The 24146-nt window shown below is 33.1% G+C and overlaps 3 protein-coding genes across 4 annotated transcripts in view; 2 read left to right on the top strand and 1 right to left on the bottom strand.

Moving 5' to 3' along the window:
* LOC119833809 (short/branched chain specific acyl-CoA dehydrogenase, mitochondrial) overlaps window positions 1–1324 on the top strand; it is a 14843-nt gene extending 13519 nt beyond the window's left edge. The window contains exons 8-9 of the mRNA XM_038357996.1: window positions 111–246; window positions 1093–1324. Coding sequence (XP_038213924.1) covers window positions 111–246; window positions 1093–1271 — 315 coding nt within the window. The 3' untranslated portion in view covers window positions 1272–1324. The remainder of the gene's footprint in view (window positions 1–110; window positions 247–1092) is intronic.
* Window positions 1325–1350: 26 nt separating this feature from the next.
* LOC119833810 (protein FMC1 homolog) lies at window positions 1351–2881 on the bottom strand. The gene is made up of 2 exons (XM_038357997.1): window positions 2748–2881; window positions 1351–1984 (listed from the first exon to the last, which is right to left on the bottom strand). The coding sequence occupies exon 2, from the start codon at window positions 1973–1975 to the stop codon at window positions 1652–1654; it is 324 nt and encodes a 107-aa protein (XP_038213925.1). The 5' UTR covers window positions 1976–1984; window positions 2748–2881; the 3' UTR covers window positions 1351–1651.
* A 2837-nt stretch (window positions 2882–5718) lies between these two features.
* The window catches only part of LOC119833789, a 75139-nt gene continuing 56711 nt past the window's right edge, over window positions 5719–24146 (top strand). The window contains exon 1 of one of the 2 annotated variants that reach the window (XM_038357968.1): window positions 5719–5868. In XM_038357968.1, coding sequence (XP_038213896.1) covers window positions 5734–5868 — 135 coding nt within the window. In that variant the 5' untranslated portion in view covers window positions 5719–5733. Of the gene's footprint in view, window positions 5869–9548; window positions 9933–24146 lie in introns of those variants that run through there. The other variant, XM_038357969.1, reaches the window with a different exon arrangement.

Below are 24146 nucleotides of genomic sequence, written 5' to 3'. Positions count from 1 at the left end.
CTACTGAGCCCCCCCGCCACGACAAGGCTTGGAACCGATGGGGGGGAAAATATCACCAACCCTTAACCAACATGACAAAAACAAAAACAAATAAATCAAATAATTTCCAGGGTATCAGCTACCAAATAGCGCATTTGCAAACCGAACTCGAAGCGGCTCGCTTGCTCACTTACAACGCGGCGAGGCTCAAGGAACACGGCGTCGAGTTTGTTAAGGAGGCCGCCATGGCCAAATATTATGCGTCTGGTAAGATATATTAAATAATATACTATACTATTTTTTTTTCGTTGCTATACTCCTAAACGGCTGGATCGATTCTCATGAAATTTTGTGTGCAGCTAGTTTATGGTATCTCCCATAATTAAACATTTTAAATGGCCCACATTTACATCACATACCTCTAATTGTGGGAGCGAGCACGCTTCGGCACGAATTGAGCCAGCTCGCTCCGGGGAAGTACTACACCCCCACAGAAGACCGGCGTGAAATGGCATGCTAGTGTTTCGTAGAGGGAGAATCGAAGGCCCGTTTCCTTTTCCTCATCCTTCCCAGTCCATTCCTTTTTTCAGTCGTTAATCTTATACTTTTACCCTTAAAAGCGGGCAGCGCATTCATGGGAGGTGGTGAACGCTTACTATTAGGCGAACTACCAGCTCCGTTGCCCGCTATGACAAAAAAAAATGTTATTAATCCTACCCTTAAATTTCAGACAAATAGATTGTTCTAAAAATTAATATTACCATAATTATAATATATCAATGCCTAAAAGTAATACTTTACTGAAGCTTTACAAAAGTACTTAGCTACACCATCCATCTGTTTCCTTATACCTTTCCTTACTATATCAAAAGGCAATAATTTTTGTCATATTCTGGCTACCAATATATTCTTTGCCAAATTTTTTATAAATATGCACACTTACTTAAATCATCAGCAGATCTGGCAGATTGTCCTGCCAAAACACTTGGACATTTAAAAATTGTTAACAACTCATTCTTAAAATTACTGAATACGGAGAAAATTCATAAAAAAAATTGTCAGAATGTGGAAGAGTTTGTTTACAAACCCATTCTAATAACATTATCTTTCCAGAAATCGCTCAAACCCTAACATCAAAATGCATAGACTTCATGGGGGGTGTTGGCTTCACCAGAGATTTCCCACAGGAGAAATTCTTCAGGGACGCGAAAATCGGCACCATTTACGAAGGAACTAGCAACATGCAACTACAAACAATTGCAAAATTAATCGAAAAGGAATACACGCAATAAAATTAATCTTATAGAACAATTATATTTTTATATGGAAATTGTTTAAATGCATTTATAAATAAATATACAAATATACTTTTAAAGTTTGTTTTATTTTACATTAATTATTAACAACTCTTAATTTCAAATATCACTCAAAATAACTTGACTAAACTAAAACATGATTTATTCAGTGTATCTTCAAATTGTGACTTAAGAAATGATTCTTATTTTATTCAAACATTTAATTACACTCATGATTTGTTATCAAATATCAAATAATGGAAGAAGACAATCAATAGTGTGGGATTTATTAAGATTTGTAACCTAGTTCAGAGGTGTAGATGGTTTATAATAAATTTGTACTGCAGTAGTATCTATACATAAATTAATTTATTCAATTACTTAGGATCATGGGGTAGCTTAAACCCAACCATTCTTGCAGTGTCCTCCACAGACCTCTCTCCCTTGCCTTTAAATTCCACATTGATTTCCTTATATAGGCGAGAATTCTGAAGATATTCACAGTAGCTCTTGGCTTTAAAATGCATTTCATCCGCTGCCTTGCAAAGCTGTTGGTCAGTTGTTTGATATTTTCGGTATTCATTCAAGACATACCTTGCCATTTGATTTTCAGCTAATTTTGAAGATGAGCTTTGCTTTCTTAACTCCGAAAGCAATTGCCTCAATGTTGATAATGCTGGTTTCGATGTGATAGATGCCATGATTCAGACCTTCAAACAATATTTAATTTCTCAATCATAAGAGAAGTTATAAACTCCTCGGTTTCTTTGTACTCTGGCTTTTCAGTCTTCAACCAGAAATCAGGTGGAACAGTTAACAATTTTTCATTTGCGAAATAATGAATGGATGTATCGTTAAAAATGTCTTTATAGATAAAATTGTTTTCTAAGAATACTTCAGTTGTGTATGGATATATTTTTTGTATGTATGGAACAGTTTCAGATAGGACTCTGCTTAACTGATTCTCAGTGAGTGCAGTAAAGCTATTACATACAAGAATGCAATTTTCCAAATTTGAACCCCAGTTACTCCAGAGAAAATTATTTGTCAATTGCTTAGGACAATGTGGTAAATAAACTAGAGTAAAACCCTCTTTTTGTATTACATAACTTCCCTCATTGTTTTTCTCAATAATATTAAATGTATTGCGTTTTATTAGTTCACACTCTTGCCTAGTAAATATAGGATCATGTACTAGAACATTCGCTGGCTCTAAAGCTCGTGTAATGCATAGCAACAACGCTAATTGATATTTGGAAATATTGCACTCTCCTATGTGTCCAAGACCAAAACAAACTATTTCGGTGACTTTTTTATTCTTTACAATTTTACTCACACGCTTTAACACGTCTTTTAAATATTGCGATTCCTGTAAAACTTCAACAGCCGAGTCTATTTGTCTGAAAATTTTAAACTTTTTTAGAAATATTATACATAACCTCAAAATATTTGTGTACACACTTTTCTTCTTACCTTTGAGCCTTGATCAAATCGATATCAATATTTTGTACACAAAAATCAGACGGTTGTCGGGGCACTTTCGTCGATTTATTTTTAAAAGATTTTTTTGAAGAAACTATTTGAAACCCATCATTGTCAAATTTAGGCTGTGACATTTTGACTTTTTTCGTGGATTGAAGAAGATTCCAACGATTTGGTCTGTTGTTTTAACCAATATGTAGATTATACAGTATAGTGAATACTTATGTTAAAACCTACTTGTCTGTGCGTTGTTGTTGTGAATTATTATTGTTTATAATGTATGGAAATTACATTTACTTCTAGAAAGTTATTCTATTACCAAAAACATTCAAATTAAGAGAAACAACGTCAATTTTGTTAAAAATGAATAATCTCGTCATATTCTGGCCTTAACTCCCCTCAATGAAGTGTAGTTGTAACTAGAGGCTTGAAATAAATAGATTTCATTACTTAACTTAGAATACATCTTTTGTACAAAAAAAAATAACCAATAATTCTTAAAAGAGGACCAAATGAGAAGAATTTTCTATCAAGTCTGTCGGAAAAACCACGAAGTCATCGAGTTATAAAGTAAAAAAACAAAATAGACGAAGTTGAAACTTTAGTTTTAAGAACGCCACTTAAAAACTGTAAAATATATAAGGAATTATAAAAATATGCGCCTACCAAAACATAATGCGCAGAAGTTGTTTGAAAAAAAATATATTACAACATTTTTATTATTAGCATGCCTGCAGCTTATTCTTATCTCAGGAATTAGTAATTTTAGGAAAAAATAATTTTGGATATTCTTGTGTTTCACGCAAAGTTACTACATTCTCCGATTAAATAATAACATAATGAATAAATTTTGTTTCGTAAATAAATTTTGGCGCTTGCTATCGTTTTACGGTTCCGTACCAAAGAGGTAAACGGGACCCTTTTACAAAGACTTCGCTGACCGTCTCTCTGTCCATCCGTCCGTCTAACACTAGGCTACATTTAATTATTCGTTGTAAAAATAGAATTCAGAAATGATGTATTTCTGTCGCCGCTATAATCCCAACAATATTATAAACGCGAAAGTTTATAAGATGGATGTTTGTTACTCTTTCATGCGAAAACAGCTTATCGTATCTATAAAATTTGGTACAGAGATAGATTATTGTTTGGATTAGCACATAGGCTATTTGGACCCCGTTATACGCGAGTGTCGCCGCGGGTTACAGCTAGTAACTAATAATAAAAAAAACCAGGCACGGTCATACATTGGACGGGATATATGTTTTTGCAGTTGCTCTATAGCTGCCTTGTATGGGACTTTTGTAGCTAATCCCATTCACACTTAACAGATTTTTAAATAATCAATCTGCATAAGTTTATTTTCATCGAGAACAAATAATAGCGAAAGAATCATGAATTATTGTCTCCTACAGAGTTATTATAGTAATGTTATGTGTTTCAAATAAAATATACGTGATAACTCCGATTTCGCTCGCGTAGTTAAGATTCTAAATGAATTATATAGAAAGTCTCGTTACCCAACGAAAAAAGGTTTGATTTCCGTTCCCATAGGATTTGTGGGATAAAAACTATCCTATTTTGAAAATTGTTTTATTAAGATTTGTTTTTATCCCTTGTCCCTTGTTTATATGTTCGGTTCAGCTTTTTTTAATAAAAAGGTATGGATTATGCAATTTTGGTTTTTGTTTTTTTTACTTGCTATTTTAGTCTAAGACTAGTGTTCCGCCCCGGCTTCGCTCGTGGTACATATATAGCCTACTAGCTTTTCGCCCGCGGCTTCGCCCGCGTAGAATTCGCTTATATCGCGCGACATGGTAAGGAATATTTTCTTCTTATTAAAAAGTATGTTTTGTTCTTTCCCACGTTTAGCTCCATCTTCATACCAAGTTTCATCAAAATCGGTTTGACAATAACGAACTTTCATACAAACTTTCATCCCCTCTTTCAACCCTTTCTACCCTTTTTTCGCGATAAAAAGTATCCTATGTCCTTTCCCAAGTTCAGTTCTATCTTCATACCAAATTTTGTGAAAATCGGTTCTGTGGTTTAGGCGTGAAAGCGTAACAGACAGACAGACAGACAGAGTTACTTTCGCATTTATAATATTAGTAGGGAATAGTAGGGAATAGTAGGGAATAGTAGGGAAGTAGGGATTAGTAGGGACTAGGTGCGCCCGGCGCTTTCACCCGCGTAAGTCTGAATCAAAACAAGTTAAAGATCATTATTTTTTTACCAAAACAAGTTAAAAAACATTATTATACAATACGCCTGTAGCAGTAATTCAATGTGCCCACCTGGGTACTTACTTACTTATTTACAATAATAATTTTCTATCTATACTTTACATTTTACCTAACGGTGAATTTAGTTTCTGCGCCCAAAAATAAATATTTTATAGATTATTGCTATTTTATTTAATTTGTGCCTTTTCGAAAATTTCTCACAGGTGACTCATATGTGGAACTGTATCAAATCCTATTATGACTCCTGCAGCGTCCTTGGCGAAGTATGTAGGCTTTTAAAATTACCTACTTACATGGAGGACGAATTGATGCGACGCATAGCGAGTGATCTATTGTCCGATATAGCAGGTGCCACATACGAAGATACTTCATTCGGGTCACGTGTCCGTATTCGTTCCAACATACCGTAACACAAATAAGGTAACAATAAGTGTAATGTATATTATTGACCGTGTAAACTTTGTCAAAGGACGACGTCTGGATAGCCCGCCAAAACGCAAATGTCAAATTCGAAAAAAGAACTCGCCGAGACCATAGAGCTCACTTTCTAAACATCGCGGTCGCGTTATATTATAAATGCATATTCTTAATTAGTGGGTTAATTTATATAACATAACATCGCGTTCAAGATTTTTTTTATGAGTTAGTTTTAGCACGTCCGTTGGTCGCACCCATCGTTTCGTTTGTTTTGTGTTGCACGGTGTTCATTGAATGGTTGATGAGCAAGGACAATGGATCGGTATGTGGTGAATCGTCATTCTAAAAGGAGGAGGAGCAACGACGGCTTGCTAGCTAAATGGAGGAGGAAATATGTAACGGGTCTACTGGGGAGGAGATCTTGGATCGCCAGTGGATTTGACTTAAACGTAAGTAGCAAACAAAAGTGCTACCATATTGAACCACATCGGTAGCCGATTTTAATGGCTTAAGTCTGATTTTTCCTTTTTTTTTTATTTCACTTTCACTAGAGCCAATGTTTCAAGAAAGAGAGAATCTTTTCAATTCCGCACCAAGAAAATTGAGGGTACCTAACTGTTTACAAAGTTGTACCTAAATATAAACGTAGGGTTGATGAAATGCACCCATATACTCATGCAGAATATAAAGTCAAGCAAACCGCTACACCCGCACAAGACAATTGTTTGTGATTCGTAAAAATTATATCCAGTTACAAAAAACGATGTTCACTCAATTGAGAGCGAATTTTTTAATCTATGACAGTTTATGCAACCTGTTTTTAATCTATGTTACGATAAACAACTTTATTGTGTATTATTATTTATGTATTATCTAAACTTTCATCAAACAAAAACTAGTATCAATATACAATAACGTTACGTGGAAGTGAATAATTACCCGTCACCATGTTTTATTAATCAAGAATCGCGCAAATGAAGTCATGTTAAAAATATATAAAAGCAATTAGAAATTATATTATCTAACGTGGAAACGTGATGCGCAAGCACGAAACGTCTTTTACTTATTGCTATCAATCTATATAAATTGTTGTCTGCGATCAACGAAGTTATTAAATACTTGCTTTAATGATTGAATCAACTAAATTGTCACAGTTGTCATCACAGAGTAAAGACATTTTTTAATCTGGCGATCCTAATTCGACAAATCGAGTCAAAAGGAGTCGCTTACATACAAACATACAGTTTTCAATAAAAGCGTGTTATAAATAAGTTTTCTATTCCACTGAAGATATTCAAACAGAATTATCATGTAACGAAAACTTTTATTTTATTACTAAACAATATCACCTATTGTTTTTTTTCAATTATATATATAACTAGCTGCGCCTGCGTTTCACCCGCGTGAGTCCGTATCCCGTTGGAATATCGGGATAAAAAGATGCCTATATGTTATTCCAGTTGTCCAGCTGTCTACGTACTAAATTTCATTGCAATCGGCTCAGTAGTTTTTGCGTGAAAGAGCAACAAACACACACACACACACATCCTTACAAACTTTCGCATTTATATTAGTAGGATGATAATTATATATTTTAGACAGGAAACGGAATCCTGTAAATTTAGTTTTTAATATAATATTGTAATTAATGAAGTAATAGATTTGAAAGTACCGATCTATCGGTAAGATTTAATTATGTACTAAAACTTGAAATAAGTAAATTTGCATAGGGAACGACTGTTACGCGACACGAACGAAGCCGCGGGCAAAAATCTAGTGTACTATAACCTAAAACGTGTTATTATACAATGTTATACATATTTATTAATATTCCAATTTACGTAACACAATATTTCTATCGTCTCTAATACATATTTATATTTAAGCTGTCAAATTATGTTTAGTACGTTAAATGTTGTTCTTTCTAATTAAATATTGTATTTTATAATACAATGTTTATAGCAAACATTAATAAGTAACCATTACGGACTATTGTCCTTGAGTTAGCAAATATTTTAAAGTTAACTGTTAATATAAAATACATATCTTAGTTTTAGAGTTATTAGTTAGTTAGACTTAAGAGATGTATTGAGTACAAAGCAATTACGTATTTCATGCTTTAGTCATTCAGTTCAAAAAGCCGTAGACTGTTTTATTTTTTATTACATTTTGTACTATATAAACAAGCAAATAATAATATTAAACAGATGCAATTGGGATAGTCTCCTGACGGGCGTAATCGTGGCTTTCGGCCTTTGCAACATAAACTTAAAGAAAATCCAATTAAAACAGGCTTATATTATTAATGAAGTACGCAATAAATATTTCATTTCACATTACAACAATATTGCTAAAGTAAACGCGAAGGCGTAAAGCGTCGAAATTAAAGATTTTTAAATTAGTTAATGATTTTTTATAAGTAATTAGAATTACAATTAAAATGTTTGTGTACAGGCGATAGCTAATGTAATAAGTGTACAATATGAGTTTTGGGGGAATTCAATGATTTCTTCCAGTACTTGGCCCCGATTTTTTAAAATAATTTTGCGCTCTGGACCTGACTTGTTATACTTAATTTATTTTTTTTGGTGTATACTTAATCTTTAACACAACCCGCCCCGGCTTCGCCTGTCGTACCTAAATAGCCCATGTCACTCAGTGAAGATACAGCTTTCTAATGGCGACAGAATTTATGAAATCGGTCCTATAGTTTACATGTGAAAAAATTTCAAAGATAAATTTTAATTAACACAAATGTTTTGCAATATTGGTTTAGATTCAACATCGGACTCATACTATAAATGTATTATTTAATTGGATGTCTATGCTATAAATTATATAGTACTGTATACAAACGTTTAATCCATTTATAAAAAAAAATCACCCAAATGTTTGTTTTACAAAAACTTTAATTATTTTTTTAGCAACAGAAAACACGTTATTTAGCTGCAGTCTTTATAAATATTTAGATACAGTCAAATATGTAAATAAGCCAGGAAGCGTTTAACACGCATCGTTACCGTTTTAATATGCTAACTGCTTCTAAAATCGGATAAAGTACATGCTCAGAGAAAGTGGAATTTTCTTCTGAATAGCAACGAGTTTGTATTGCAGGTAATGTAATATAAAAAAGGTGTTATATATCGATAAAAAAGATCTGCAGCGTTCCGTAACAACTTGAGAAGAAATGTTTTTCGTATGTTGTCTTTTATTTAAGTTATCGTGAAATTTTTATCATAATCATAATAATTAAGATAAGCTCACTAAAACTTCTACCCTCTTCACGCACTCAGTTAACAAAAAGTAGCCTAAAACTAGATTTAAATTCTATAAAACTAAAAATTTAAAAGTGTTTCCTATCTATCTCCGTCTGTTTCCTCCTATTCTCTTTAAAATGTCATATAAATAGATCAAATGAGTCGCTTTTGCTATCTAGCTATACAATAGTAAGATTTAAGTTTGTGACATAACTATAGTTGTAGTATTGGTTGGCTGTTAGATGCCTAACTATTGAAAGGAGGTTGTGATCTAACCGAAGTCCTATTAATTTGCAACGCGTAGTCTTTTTGACTTTAAATTTTCATGCACTTTCAGACAGACTAGTTAAAAATGAATATAATTTATAGATAGAGCTATTAAAAGCTTGTAATTAAAGATCGTTAGCGTTTAAAATAAATAAACACTAGAAGAGATTTCTTAATTGTCGACAATAATATTGAGTTCAAACTTTGTCTGCAAAAGAAAAAAAAATGTCTCTTTTTGTCTCTAGGGACAAGGTTCTTTTGTAGTGTCTATAGTATTATGTTTTCATGGTGGTGTTTAATGAAATATTATCTAGTTATGAAATTTATATTCTAGATATGTTGCAATTTGCACATATGCACAATTGAGCAACATGACACGTTCAACATAATTAACAAATTCTGAATATAGTAAATTAATCGGGATTGATCTCATATCGTCAAGGTATCGCAATAGTCAGGCCAAACGGTTATCGACACGAATTTTGCAAGCTACGACCAACAAATTTATACCTTATCATTAACAAAATAGAGACGAAATCTGTGATAGAAAACATTGCATATTGCAACAGTGCCAAGCTAAGTCGGCATTTCGTACTTGTAAACATTATACTTGTTTGTGGTTAGTCCAATACACAACGTTAGAAGGCAACGTTCCGTGTCAAAATTTTATATAACAGCTGTTTAACATATTAAAATCAAGAAATGTTCAGTTATTTTAAATTTTATATTAGATAGTGCAGCACTGGTGGTAGATACAAAATAAAAAAATTCAAAAAACAAAAAAAAAAATTGCGCCAATAAATGACATTAAAAAAATGACAGTGACTTTTTCGTATACAGCCAAAATTGACGCGGACAAAAAAGTTTTAAAGTGATTTTGAAACTGTTATTATTTAATTAAATATAATTGTGGTGGAATTAAAGGTGACGATATGCCCCAGATTTTCTTCAAAAAAGTTATGGTGGTGCGGGATCGTAACGACTTCGAGGTAAGGCACTTTCACTTTTCGTATCGACTAGGGCATTAATAATCTATGCCCTATGCCAATGGACTCTTTGACTTTATAACTAACCTGTAAAAAATATAACATAACATATTCAACATGTAAATATAAGATATAACAAAACAAATAACTACTTAACATATTTGCATTTAGCTAACATATTCGAATCACACGAACGGCTTACAATTTCACTGTGGAAATAAATAATTGTTTTATTGTTTTTCTTGCCTTGTAAACAAATAACTTCATCATGTCAGTTATTCTTTGTTTAACCATCGTTTACTTTTTTTTATAAATGGCCTCATAGAAATAACTATTCCATGACATAACCAAGAAAGCTAACTGTTAACTATAGACAATTAATTAAAATTTTCGCTGCCAACATAAAACTATTACTTAACACTATACTAGTATGTTTAGGTCGTTGAATAACATACTCTTTCTATTTTATTTATTTTATTGTTAAGTTGGTACGACACGCACCTTCAGACTGTTAAATTTATGTAGATAGCACTATATTTTAGGACATATATACTATGAAAATTTTGATTGTATTGGTGAAAGTAATTCCAAAGTCAAGTAATTAGGGAAAGGGAAGTGATGTCCCGTGTGTCGTAATGGGCTATGGGGCTGATGATATACATGTTTCAGTGATTGATTTTCACTGTGGACAAGTAGTTGATTAGCCTTCTGTGTCCTGCCAGCCCGAGATTTGTTTTTGTGAGTACCCACCGGAAATCGTACCCAGGACTCCACGGTTCTACGTTCACGCGTTAACCACTATAGCCAGGAGGCGGTCAAAATTAATTAATTGGGGCATGAATATGATTAAATACAAATTTATGTAAAAAGCAATGCCGCGCGATTACATCAATTGGTTCAATCACTTGATCATCATTTTTTTTTTGTAATTTATATATTATATTATAACACTATTATGTCAATGTATTCTTGTGTAATAACGGGCTTGTTATTTTTATATCAATACGTGGAGCAAAAACTTTGTACTTTTTTAAGAACATTTGGAGGACGGAGGAGTACCTATTTCATTTGGGACTCTTATGGTTTACTTACAGAAAGAGTGCACATGATACTATTTTTAATAATGCTTAAAACTAATAAACGTATAAGCAAATACACACTCTACCATGTAGTTAACACACACACGCATATATTCTTTAATCTTACAAAAATTACATAAAAAAATTTTCGAATGGTTAGAGCACAGACAACATAATATACTATAACTATGAGAGACATTATTTTATATTGAAATGTACTTTCAATTGCAACTGAAATTGGCAATAACCTGAAAGAGTTCAACCAAACTTTGTGCTGTTCCCACAAATTGTGTTTTCAAATTACAAGCAAGTTTTTTTTTCATTTTCTCCATCATAGAAGCTAATTATACTAATCGTAATAATATTTACGATCGACAAAGAGAATGTTTAGATAACAGGTACGAATCTAAGACATGGCAAGGTCGTCATGTTGTAACTAATACTGTCGATGGCATTGCGTGTGAAAATTTATATGCTATAGTAATTAAATAATTGGTTATTGGACTTTAAAGGGAGGTTCCGTTTGTGTATAGCTATATGGGCAACTTACATAATATTGTTTACATTAGCAATGGTGTTCAATTGTGTATTTAAAATTCAATATTATGCTTTATTTGTTAATTAGGATTATTTGAGTTTTAATCGTTTAACACTCTTTAGGGATGCGAGTCATACGAGTATACTTGATCAAATCAATTCAATTAATTTCAATGCTGGTATAAAGTGGTCAAATTTAAAAGAAATAAAATTACATTTCCAATTAACAATTACCATTGTAGAGAATCAACAAACCGGTAGTTTGTGTATTTTAATAAATCCTCCTTTTATTTCGCAACGATATAAAGCTTGATATATCCAATTTAGTCATTTTAGGTCGAGATAATTGTTGTTATTCGGCCCCTTTTATAGCTTAGGTTTTACTAACTGGATGGCCTTGCAAGTTACTTGGTAAATTTAAAATAGGTAGGTAGTAGGTACCTACTTAACTTACGTAGAATTGTGAATATTCAGTTATTAATTATTATAATCCATTCACCTTCGTATTACCACAGATAACATAATACTATTAAGAATATGTATTTGTTTGAAGCACGGATCGCAAAACTAATACTAAAACTATAGACTATAGACAAACAACACTATACACATTATCAACCGGTAAATAAAATAACTCTTTTACACAGACTTCCAACGCAGCATAAAAAGGCTTATCGAGCTTTGTTTCAAAATATTTCTTAATAATACGGAGATCAACCCATTAATAATTACTTCCCCTTGTTAAATTTCGGTCACACTATCAATTGCTTATACCAACTGGCCAACAGCTCCGAAGATCTAGGGCGGATCCAAGGTGGTTCATGAGTCTCATGAAATAGTGGCTTGCCACTTTGTTTCTTATGGTGAGTGGGGAAGCAGGAGGCCCGTATTCTTTCCCTAACCCGTCCCAGTCCCTTCTATCCAGTCGTCAATCCTTACCTTTCGCCTTTCCTCTTAAAAGCAGGCGGCGCATCCGCAGACTTGCAGCACTACCTCTGCGAATGTTCATGGGCGGTGGTGATCGCTTCATCAGGTGAAGCACAGTTGCCCGCTCTGACGTCAACACCAGGGTCTAAAAGCTATAAAAATAGCGTCGTTTAACAACCTAGTCGATGAACATGATTAAATATTCACATCGCGTTTTGTACACGGCCGACCTCCAATTGTGAAAGACTGCAACGCTCCTGTCATATTGCCAGTAAATTGCACTTGCTTGCCATAAATGTAGCAATATATTACGCATATATAAACGTGTTAAAATATGGGGAAAGTTATATTTAAATAGCTGTGTTGTTAATAAACATTTTGAAGGTTACGTCTATTTGATTTATGAAACTAGTATAACAGTCGGTTATGGAGTAGTTCTGCGGCAGAACCTGAAGGTACAATACTATGCTCTAGACCGGCTTTGCTCGCGTCCATCCAGGAGAAATAATAAATGAAATATGGCCGAAGTTAGATTTCCTATTCTTAAAGTTTTAATGTAACAAAACAAAACAAACCAAAGGGACATTCATCGTAACAAACAATCAAATAAGCTCTCTCCAGATTCTTAAATGGGACCAAATAATAACAACGAAACGAACACGAAAATCATCAATCAAAAAAGTGAAACGCAAGGAGCTATCGAGCAACAAATACAAAAAAGTACAGTTTTATTGAGCCTCCTTTATTTTTGGAAATGATTCATAATATATGTTATTTTCATAGCAACCACGTGTTATATAATAATATAAAAATATTATAAAAAGATGTTTGAGATCTTGACTTCACAATATAAGTATTGAGATAGACGTGCAGTAAGACATAAATTGCGTTGCAACCTTAACACGAAAACATCAAGCAATTGAATTATTTGATTTTTTACATATATTTTGTATCTGACAAATTATTTCTCTATTCCGTTCCTTAAAGCGATATAAACTTTTCAATTAGAAGCGTACACTTTTCCAATGATATTTATTAACACGCTTTTATTAACTTCACCTGTATGTTTGTTTGTTTGTTTGTTTGTATGTTTGTTTGTTTTGTTTGTAACTGACTTCTTTGGGCGCGATTTTGACCCACTTTAAACGGCCAGATTTCGTTCAAACTTTGTAGATTTATTGAGGACCGACACGCTTTTATTAACTTCACCTGTATGTTTGTTTTTTTGTTTGTTTGTATGTTTGTTTGTTTGTTTGTAACTGACTTCTTTGGGCGCGATTTTGACCCACTTTAAACGGCCAGATTTCGTTCAAACTTTGTAGATTTATTGAGGACCGATGACAATACACTAATTTGATAAAATTATTCCAGTTTTCAATTTGCAAAATATGATTTTTGTTAAAGCGTGTTTTATAGTTTTTTTAAACTATTATATTTTTTTTTGTTCTTCACGTCTTATGTTACATCATCTATTTCAATTGTTTCACTGTTATATACCTATTTATACTGCTATCTTAATTAACTTAGGTATAAGGTTATATTATATGTTTGATTTATTAAACTAATTTGAATTGGAATATTTAAAAATTCTTCTTTATAGTATTTTCTTGTGTTTAATTTTACGCGAGTATTATACGTTTAGAAATTAAAAACTTGGTCGTGCGTGGTCACGTTCGCTGTAAAGTGTTCGAAACGTCGGGTTAATAATATAATGAATAAATCGCGTTTAAAATCCGTTAAAAAGTTTTTAATTTCTAAATTCTTCTTCAATTAATTTAAATTACATGTCTCTTTAATGACCATATAACATAAGCGTCCCGTTTTTATGAGGAATACAATACTCTTGATTCAACCGCATCCGGGAGCTCTCGTGACAACAGGTTTTATTTGTTTTTTTAACACGCTTTTATTAACTTCACCTGTATGTTTGTTTGTTTGTTTGTTTGTATGTTTGTTTGTTTGTTTGTAACTGACTTCTTTGGGCGCGATTTTGACCCACTTTAAACGGCCAGATTTCGTTCAAACTTTGTAGATTTATTGAGGACCGATGACAATACACTAATTTGATAAAATTATTCCAGTTTTCAATTTGCAAAATATGATTTTTGTTAAAGCGTGTTTTATAGTTTTTTTAAACTATTATATTTTATTCTTATAAAGAGAGGTTTATACGTTTTTAACATTATGTGCGAGAACTTACGTGTATAATCTATACGCTTAAGAACATATAGCTTTTAGGGCATTATCGTTACGAATTTTTCTTTATAAATGAAACATTAAAATGGGCAGAAATTCTTATCCGATCTTCTCTTAAGAAATTACTCCTAGAAATAATATATTTATTTAATTTATGTCGATTATAAGTGCTCCAAAAATAAGTCTTACGATGTAATAAAAATGACTTTGAATAGGACGTCATTATAAATTTCTGCCCACTTAATTGGTTTAGATGTCGAGGTCAGCTTATCAATTTACTCAAATATTTCGATTATAATCATTCAAAATAAGTGTTTAGTATGAAAAACATAATATATTACTCATAATTATGTGTTTTATGTTTCACCATATCCTAAAGGATACGTAAATATGGCATTTAAATAATTTATATCTTGACTTGCCTTTAAAACCGTGTGTCAGTAATTAATAGTTATATAATCAATTCCAACGATGTTGCCATATTTAAATCTGTTTTGACCGGATAGTGGATACAGCAGTAGGATATATACAAACTTTGTGGTACCACATAATAAAAATATGTCTTAAAACCGATAATACTCCTTTCTGATTGTTATTATAAATAGCATGCATTATATTAATACCCGTATAATTTGTATGCTGGCGATACTTCCGCGATACGAAAGGTTGTTCCACTTAAAATGGCGATGAATCTTTATTGTTCTAGTTAATTATGAAACGTTACATTGTTGGTATAATAAATCACTGTTTACCTTAGTTATTTTTCAAGAGTTATGCGTCAGCGAAACTATCTCAACATAGAAAATTTCTAAAGGTCTTTTCCAATTTTCTTTCTGGTTCTTTGTATACCAACCCCTGGTGCAAGGCATACTTATAATATAGATAAAAAAAATTATGAATCAACTAAATTAATGTCACTTTATCTGACAGATTACATGTAAGGAAATTATTCGAAATTATTCGAACGTCATTATGATAACAATAAAGCTCATGAAATTGTTTTCCATGAAACTTGATAAGTGTACAAATAATGAAATATTATGTCTGTTTAAAAAGGGTCGAAGTCGAGTCTGTTACATACAAACATACAGGTGAAACTAATAAATACGTTTTAATAAAAGTTTTTTTTTCGTTCGATCAACGAATGTCATATAACCTTCCAGGTCATCGACATTCAGCTGGGACTTAGTTTTCCCTGAGGATGCATATAATATTCTATAGTGTTACGGCCAAGTACAGGGTTATGATAGCCTAACTGCACAGAATTAATGGGTAGATAATATCACAGATAATAATATAATACTATACTAATAATCATATATGAGGGCACGGCAGTGACCCCACCAAGTCGAGCAAAAATCCATCACGGCCGTACTATCCTCTTCTCGAAGTAATTCAGGCTCTTTTCGACCCCCTGATGTTTACTTTTAAATGAAAGTCGTAATATACCCAATTTATTTTTGTTATCTTTACGCACAGAAGTTTTCATAATTCCTTTTCAATTTATTTTTCCTAACGGACAAACTTCGGGAATAAATAATGATAATTGATATGATTTATAAATTAGGAATATCAATATTGCTAATTAGTTAAAAGTTTTACCTAAAACGTTTGTGTCCTTATTCCAAATTTATTCCCATTTGCACCATGACTCTGTTAGGACAAAGTCTGCTCCATTTAGTACCGCAATTATCAGCTCTGTAGAGCAAATAATGAGGAATTCCGTAATATTAATGCAAATACTAAGCCCATTACCTACAGTGAATCGGAGCGTAGCAACCCGTTGCGTAACTGTGGCAAACGGATTACGATTTGCGGTGAAGTCTATCCTGTTAGATTTTCTTGTTTTTGTACGGGAATTAGATTTACAAACGTAGAAAACATGTGTGGTGTGTTTGGAGTTTGTTCCTCGTATATAGGTGGATTTAGACTTTAACCTTTTAAAGATAATTAAGATATGTCCTACATATAATGTATTTAACATCGAAAAATGATCACAAATAATATGATAATCGTTATGGACTATTTTAAAACTAACTAAGAAGGTTGGGTCGTTCATTAAACATTTTCAATGTCAAAGATTTGGAATTCGATTATTTAGCAATTAGATAATTAGGCTATAGTCTGTGCTAGTAACTTATTATACTTATCTTATTGACATAAATTCGTATCTCCTAAATCCTCTATTTGCAATGAAAACATTTTTATCCTTTTCTAAACCATATTCCCTTGGTATGGTGCAGGTGCAGAACACAATTATTGTTTTAATGATAGATCTGTTTCGCGAACCAAACACTCACCAGATGTTCATTCTTCAGTACTTTTAATATTACTATTATAAATTTTACGTGAAAGTGTCTCGTCATTCAAAGATCGGAAGGTCTATCTATAGTACAGCTGATAGCCGTCTAAAATATCATTAGCCACAACCATTCTCTGCTACGTAAAAACAATGTTATACGACTGGCAATAGAGTTTATATTTGAGTGACGTTGAATAGGTTAAAAGGTTGTGAGAAAGGTGCTGGTTTACGCAATAGTTTTGGTAAAGTAAAAGACGTATAATATTTCTACGGACAATTGGTATGGGTACAGAATAAGGTCTGTGGCGATTAGGGCAAATGTATCTATTACTAGCCGCCCCGCGGTTTCATCCGCGTAAGTCCTTATCCCGTAGGAATATCGAGATAAAAAGTTGCCTATATGTTATTCCAGTTGTCCAGCTGTCTACGTACCAAATTTCATTGCAATCGGTTCAGTAGTTTTTCCATGAAAGTGCAACAAACACACGTACAGCCTTACAAACTTTCACATTTATAACATTAGTAGGAAGTAGGATCATATTATATAGGATATTATCATTAGTGTACAGATAACTAAATGCACAACTCGGCGAATTAAGAAAAATATTATTTTGTATTTTAGATACTACATACTATATACACTATAAACACACTAATATTATAAATGATATTTTTTGTGCTTGTCCGTCAATCACGCTGAAACCACTCAACGGATTTTGATGAAATGTGGTATACCGACAGAGAATGAGCTGATATGGGTGATAAGACACTTTTCATTCCGATTACATGTTCCCTTGGGATAAAACAGGAACCTTGATATCTGGGCGGAGTCGGGACGAACGTCTAGTTTAATAATAAAATCCCCAGTCATGTTAGGTAACATTCTCATACTTAGAAAAAGACAGGGCAATAACTAGTTATATTTTATGACAAACAAAGTCGCGGAGCACAGTTAGTGCTTAAAATTAACGATATTGCAAAATAAAGTAGAGAGCAACCGAATAGGTAAATGTGTGTTATTTATAGGCTTTCCGTACAATTCATATGCATATAAATTGTAATATAATTCCTTCCGTTATCCATAAATCGCATACATAACGATTTATAAGTTTTATATTATTTTCAATATTTATTTAAAAGTGAAGTCCGTGTCCCCTAGTGGGGTATGGGGCAGATGATGTACAACTGTTTCACTGATCGATTTTCTTTATGGACAAGTAGGTAGGTAGGTAAGTAGTAGATCAGCCTTCTGTGTCCTGCCAGACCGAGAACAGTTTTTTTTTTGTGCGTCCCCACTGGGAATCGAACCCAGGACTCCTCGGTTCTAAGCTCACGCGTTAACCACTGTACCAAGGATGCGGTCCAATATTTATTAATACTATCTTATACCTTCGACTTTGTTCGTTCACACATATGTTATCGCGCGTAAACGTGTCCCAAACAAATGTCTATTCGATATGTTATTATCAATATATTATCTATTAGATCTTTTGCTTAAAAAACAGATATCCGATTACATTTTGTATGGGCATCAAAATATTCAACGTTCTTTTAAGGAAGAGCGGGCAACTGCTGGTGGCTCGCCTGATGGTAAGCGATCACCACCGCCCATGAATATTTGTAGGGGTAGGGTCCAGTGGCGTAGCTATCATAGGGCCAAGTGGTGCAGTGCACCAGGGCCCCGGAGCTCAGGGGGCCCTCTAACCTCAGCTTTGAAAGAGGGAAGGAAGGCGGAAAGAGAGGAGGAGGGCCCGATTCTTTCCCTATGCACCAGGGCCCTTGTCCCCCTAGCTACGCCACTGGTAGGGTCGCTGCAAAATGCGTTGCTCGCTTTAAACGGAGAAGATATGGGGAAGTTATTAACGATGGGAAAATTAAATATATATGGAATATCACACACAAGAAATATTAAATTGATTCACGTATTAAAATACGTCGCGTATAATTTCTTAAAATAAATTTCACAACTTTCACCACCATTGTTTTGTCGCGTTCGACCAATTCGACCCATTTGGTAAGTGTGCCCGTTGACTCATCACGGTTTGTTTGACAATTTGACATATGGGGGCATAATGCTGTTGATCGTTTATTTAATTATTTTCTAATCCTACTAATAATTATATTTTCGCATTTATAATAAATGTGAAAGTTTGTAAGGATGTGTGTGTGTTTGTTGCTCTTTCATGCAAAAACTACTGAACCGATTGCAATGAAATTTGGTACGTAGATAGCTGGACAACTGGAATAACATAAAGGCTACTTTTTATTCCGATATTTCTACGGGATACGGACTATCGTGGATGAAACCGCGGGGCGCAGATAGTTGTTATTAAAAGAGCAACTACAGAGTTCCTTGCCGGCTCTTCTCTGTAGAAACTGCTTTCCGAACCGGCGGTAAATGTTAAAACTGCGTTATAATTCAAATGTGCTTCTATAAGAGGTCTAAATGAATAAGTGTATTTTTTAGTTTGAGTTTAATAGCTCGTTTTTGCGTCTGTTTTCTAACAATTCACACAGCAATTACTGTGTGCATTATTAATTATAACCTACTTTACTACTAAAAGTATAAATCTAGTAGTAGAAAGTAGAACAATAAATACTATAAAATAGAGAAGATCTATGTTGCACTCATACGCAGGAATGTTTAAACATAATTCGATTTCGCTAAAATTGTGTGTCCAGACGCATTATATAACATAATTAATCTAATCGATATTAACGTTTTAATAGATTAATACAGCTTTCTCCGCCGAGCACATGTGGAAATTTTAAGTCTGATACGATATTTAATATTAGATCGTAATTTGCCTTAGCAAGTAATTTTTTCTTTTACATTTCCTATTTTTATAGTGGGGAAATCTTGCAAAGATACCCACGGCCCCCGGGGAAGGAGCCGTGGGTATCTTGCTTATGTCGGATTCTTACCGACCAAAACCCCACTGTGTTCCGTCGAGCCGCTTAAGTGAAGGGGCCACGGGAGCTGGTTAAAATTCATCCGTGATACCCTCATTACATTTCCGAAAAAAACATCATCGACGTACCTGTTTCTGAATTTTCTATCAAGCACAAAAAGAATCACATCAATCGACTATAAACAAAAAAAAAAATCCAAATCGCCTTCGTTTTTGGAAGCGTCGGTTAAAAATTTGCGCTCATTATGTGTTTAAGCATTAAAATGGAAAGTTATCCAATATTTACAATTTGAATGACGTTATTTACGTTCCCTTTTATTAACTTTCTACTGATTGTAAATGAATTCGTTAGTTGCATAACTCTCAAATATAAAAAGTTACGTGTATCTCTGACATGTATTCGTAATGAAGTCCAATTTCTTCGATTAATCACTATGATATGCTAAAATACCAGTTGTAGGTGTAAAAGTGTATTGATTTATTATTAAAAGTCTTCATTTTGGACAGCGATCTGCATTTCTGTGTATTATTTAATACGGAGTAATTTTTTGTACTACAAATTAATTTCTTTAATCACTGCATATTATAAAACAAATTTGCTTTCTCTGTGTATCCTAATATCCCTATGTATACTAAAATATTTACAACTGCGCAACGGATTTTGATGTTGTTTTTTTACAGATAGATTGATTCAAGAGGAAGGTTTATACGTATCATAAACTATTCCGAATTTAACGCGTACGAAGTCGTAGGATAAAGCTAGTAATTTTATATATGAGGTTTTCTAACTTTATACACTGAATTTTAATTTTATTGTTATAATAATGACCTAATGATTTCAACTAAACCTTCTAATACTTAATCATTAGATTCAAAGATAATTGAAGAATTGATTTTCAAATGTAACCTGCAGTATGGTATCCAATGGAAATAAAGACATGTTTTTTTTCTAAATAAATATTTGTCGTATCTTCGAATGATATTTTTACAAGATATTTATTATAGCGGTCCGCCCCGGATTCACCCGTGGTGGGTTTTTTTGATAAGAAACTTCATTGTGCCTTAACAACAATGTTTTCAATTTTTTTTCGTATTTACGCCAAGCGACAAATTGTCAATGTTATTTATTTAGTATAGTAAAGCAAACGCCTACACAATTATATTAGCAATCATGTAAGTATATGCATTGCTTGTACATAAATTCTATATATTTAAGATAAATAAATAAATACTTATTATACTACACAACTTTCGACTCACTAAATACATTAACCGAATAGGAGATTAATAACATTTCTAATATATCTTTAATATATAAAATTCTCGTGTCACAGTTTTCGTTGCCATACTCCTCCGAAACGGCTCGACCGATTTTGATGAAATTTTTTGTGCTTATCCGGTATCTATGAGAATCGGCCAACATCTATTTTTCATACCCCTAAATGATAAGAGTAAGGCAGAACAGCGTTTGCCGGGTGCAGCTAGTATATATATATATTTTGATTGTTTATTAGGTATAAGTACACTTTTCGCTTAAAAGGTATTTAAAAATCAGGCTTAATTTTGCGGAGTAATAGGTGCTTACACATTAAATAAAAGAGTTAATGAAAAAATATTGGTATCATATAGGGATACTATATTTTTCGAATGCCCTGTTTCCCTTAATAATATACTCTTTATAATATCAATTATAAACTAATTCACATTCCAACTCGCACTTGGCTCATCGTACATATAAAAAGTGACAGCTGTCATCCATTTAGCGAACGTCATTCATTTCGCAAAAAAAAAAACAAACGCCATTAATTTACGCCTAACCATACAAGGTTCTTTATTGTTCACCTGTGTTTTTTTTTCTCAAGGAGGTCAGTTTAATTTTACCGTAATGTTTATAAAACGACTTCATTTTTAATAAACATGATAGGTTGCTTCATAATATTACTTCAAAAATACAGTTTGAGAAACCTTTATGTGTTTTTGAATTTATTGTCTAGTTCATTGTTTTTTATAGTATATTGTATTATAATACTCTTTATTGTACATAATTTGCATACAGAGAAACAGATTAGTACAGAACTATAGAATTATAGATGTATAATGGGCGGGTTTAGCGCTCCCGAGCGATTTCTTACAAGCAACCCAAGCAAAATATATAATGTACTTTTACAACGTTTTATTAGATATGATATTTGAAATAGACAATATTTTCTATGCATAATTTTTAAAAGACCTGTTTTATTTTTACCTACTTAATGGGTCTTCGTTAAGATTAACCTATATTAAGCTGCGTATAACAGAAAGAAATACCTACTTCTAACGGTTAGTTAATTACGAAAGTGCATTAAATTTAATACCCATTCATTATGCCACTTTTCATTTCTTTCCCTCTTGTTTTAATGCATATCCTTGTCTCTATCTAATTGCGAAACGTTGCGAATTCCGAACTTTTTGCGTCATTATGGTTCTGTATTATAATGGTTCACTTTTTATTGTAATTGAAGTACATTGCTTTTTCTAATAGGCGTCTATGAATATTTTATCATACTGAATCGGCGATGAACATCTACTACTTTTAAATGATCGTTGCATGAATAAGTATGAAAGTGCTCTGTGCTTTAATCTCCATGTTAAATAACTGTAGCTTTTTGTACAACAATGTTTGAATTAGCTGTACATACCTACGGTACATAGTTTTGTATGTCATACCACCAAATAACACGAGAAAAACAAAAAAATAACTAGTATCATACTATACTATTTTGCTATTTAACAATGTAAGCCATAAACCGGTCATCTACCTATATAAATGTATATAAAATTTGGATACAGTTTGATGTCAGATAAACATTATAGACGATAAATTGTTCTGGTCTGTTCGTAGAATATATTGATTTGATTCGTCCTGTTTGTATTGCTCTGCCTTTAATAAATTAGTAAAATACCACATTATATAAAAACTTGTCTCAGGTTTCATTAGACAGGGATGATTTTGTTGGATAAGATAAATATTTCGATTACTGTGGATTCTTTATATACATATTAAAATAAGTATATATAAAAACACGCTTGTATGATTAGAATCCACTACAGTATCCTGCTTGCTTATATACTCGTATAGTGTAAGGAAATTATGAAATGGATCCTTATCAGGAAAATGATGAAATGAAATATTTGTCATCGATCCTCGATAAATGGATAGTTTGAATTAAATCTGTCCTTTTAAATTTAAATTGAATTATTCCTAAATATGTATGCATAAATAAATAAGAAAACTATGGCCGTGACATCTGCGGTAACCATTGCAACAGATATAAAGGTTAGTCATTTTTTACATAATACAATTTAATACAACACTGTCACGCTTCGCACGGTATGCGCCTGCGCAGGTCGCCGGGAGACCTTGAGAACTATTTCCTATATCCCATTGCTTATGTAATATTGTATATTACAAGGAATTATGCCGCGCATTGAAGTTTTTCCACTTAGAACATAAATCGTACTTGCTGACCTAGGATTAGAATGTTGTCTGAGATCCGGATTTCCATCCCTTCTAATTAATTATTGAAGCAATGTGATTAGAAATATGTATTTAGTAGAATTGAGATAATACTCAGGCCCAATACAATTCAAAATGTGGCTGAACCTGAAATTTATCAGCTTAAACTAAGCAATAGATTTGCTACCATGGAACCCACAAACGACGTTGATCAAAAACTTCAACAAGTTATAAATATTCTGAGGGATGAGGGCATAGGTTTATTCAAAATAAATCCCAACGGCAAGAAGTCTAAACTTTCGCCTGAGTCTTTGGCTTTGATGGCAGAGAGACGCGATAACCCACAATCAGCTTTGTCAGTCCAGAGGATGCTAAATAAGAAAATATCCAAAATGGTCCGGCGCGACCTTAGATCCTATAATACTCTTGCAGTTGAAAAGGCAATTGAGCAAAATCGTGGATCGAAAGTGTTCGCGCAAAATCTGGATAGGTCTCATCTGACAAAGCTGACTACATCAACGGGGAGCGTCTCGACATCCAGGCCAGAGATTCTTGCGGAGGTTGAAAACTTCTATAGTCGCTTATACACCTCACACACGCCTAAGCCAATACCCTCCAATAAAGATCCCAGAGCCACCTTAACTCGACATTACACCGATGAGCTTCCCAAAGTGAGTTTAGACGAAATGAATTTGGCCCTAAGGCAACTTAAAAACGGAAAAGCCCCAGGAGAGGACGGAATAACAACAGAGCTTTTAAAGGCAGGAG

The sequence above is a fragment of the Zerene cesonia genome, chromosome 18 (assembly GCF_012273895.1).
Source record: "Zerene cesonia ecotype Mississippi chromosome 18, Zerene_cesonia_1.1, whole genome shotgun sequence".
Classification (NCBI taxonomy): Eukaryota; Metazoa; Arthropoda; class Insecta; order Lepidoptera; family Pieridae; genus Zerene; species Zerene cesonia.
The sequence above is the reverse complement of the archived record's forward strand: the minus strand, read 5'-3'. Positions and strand labels throughout refer to the sequence as shown.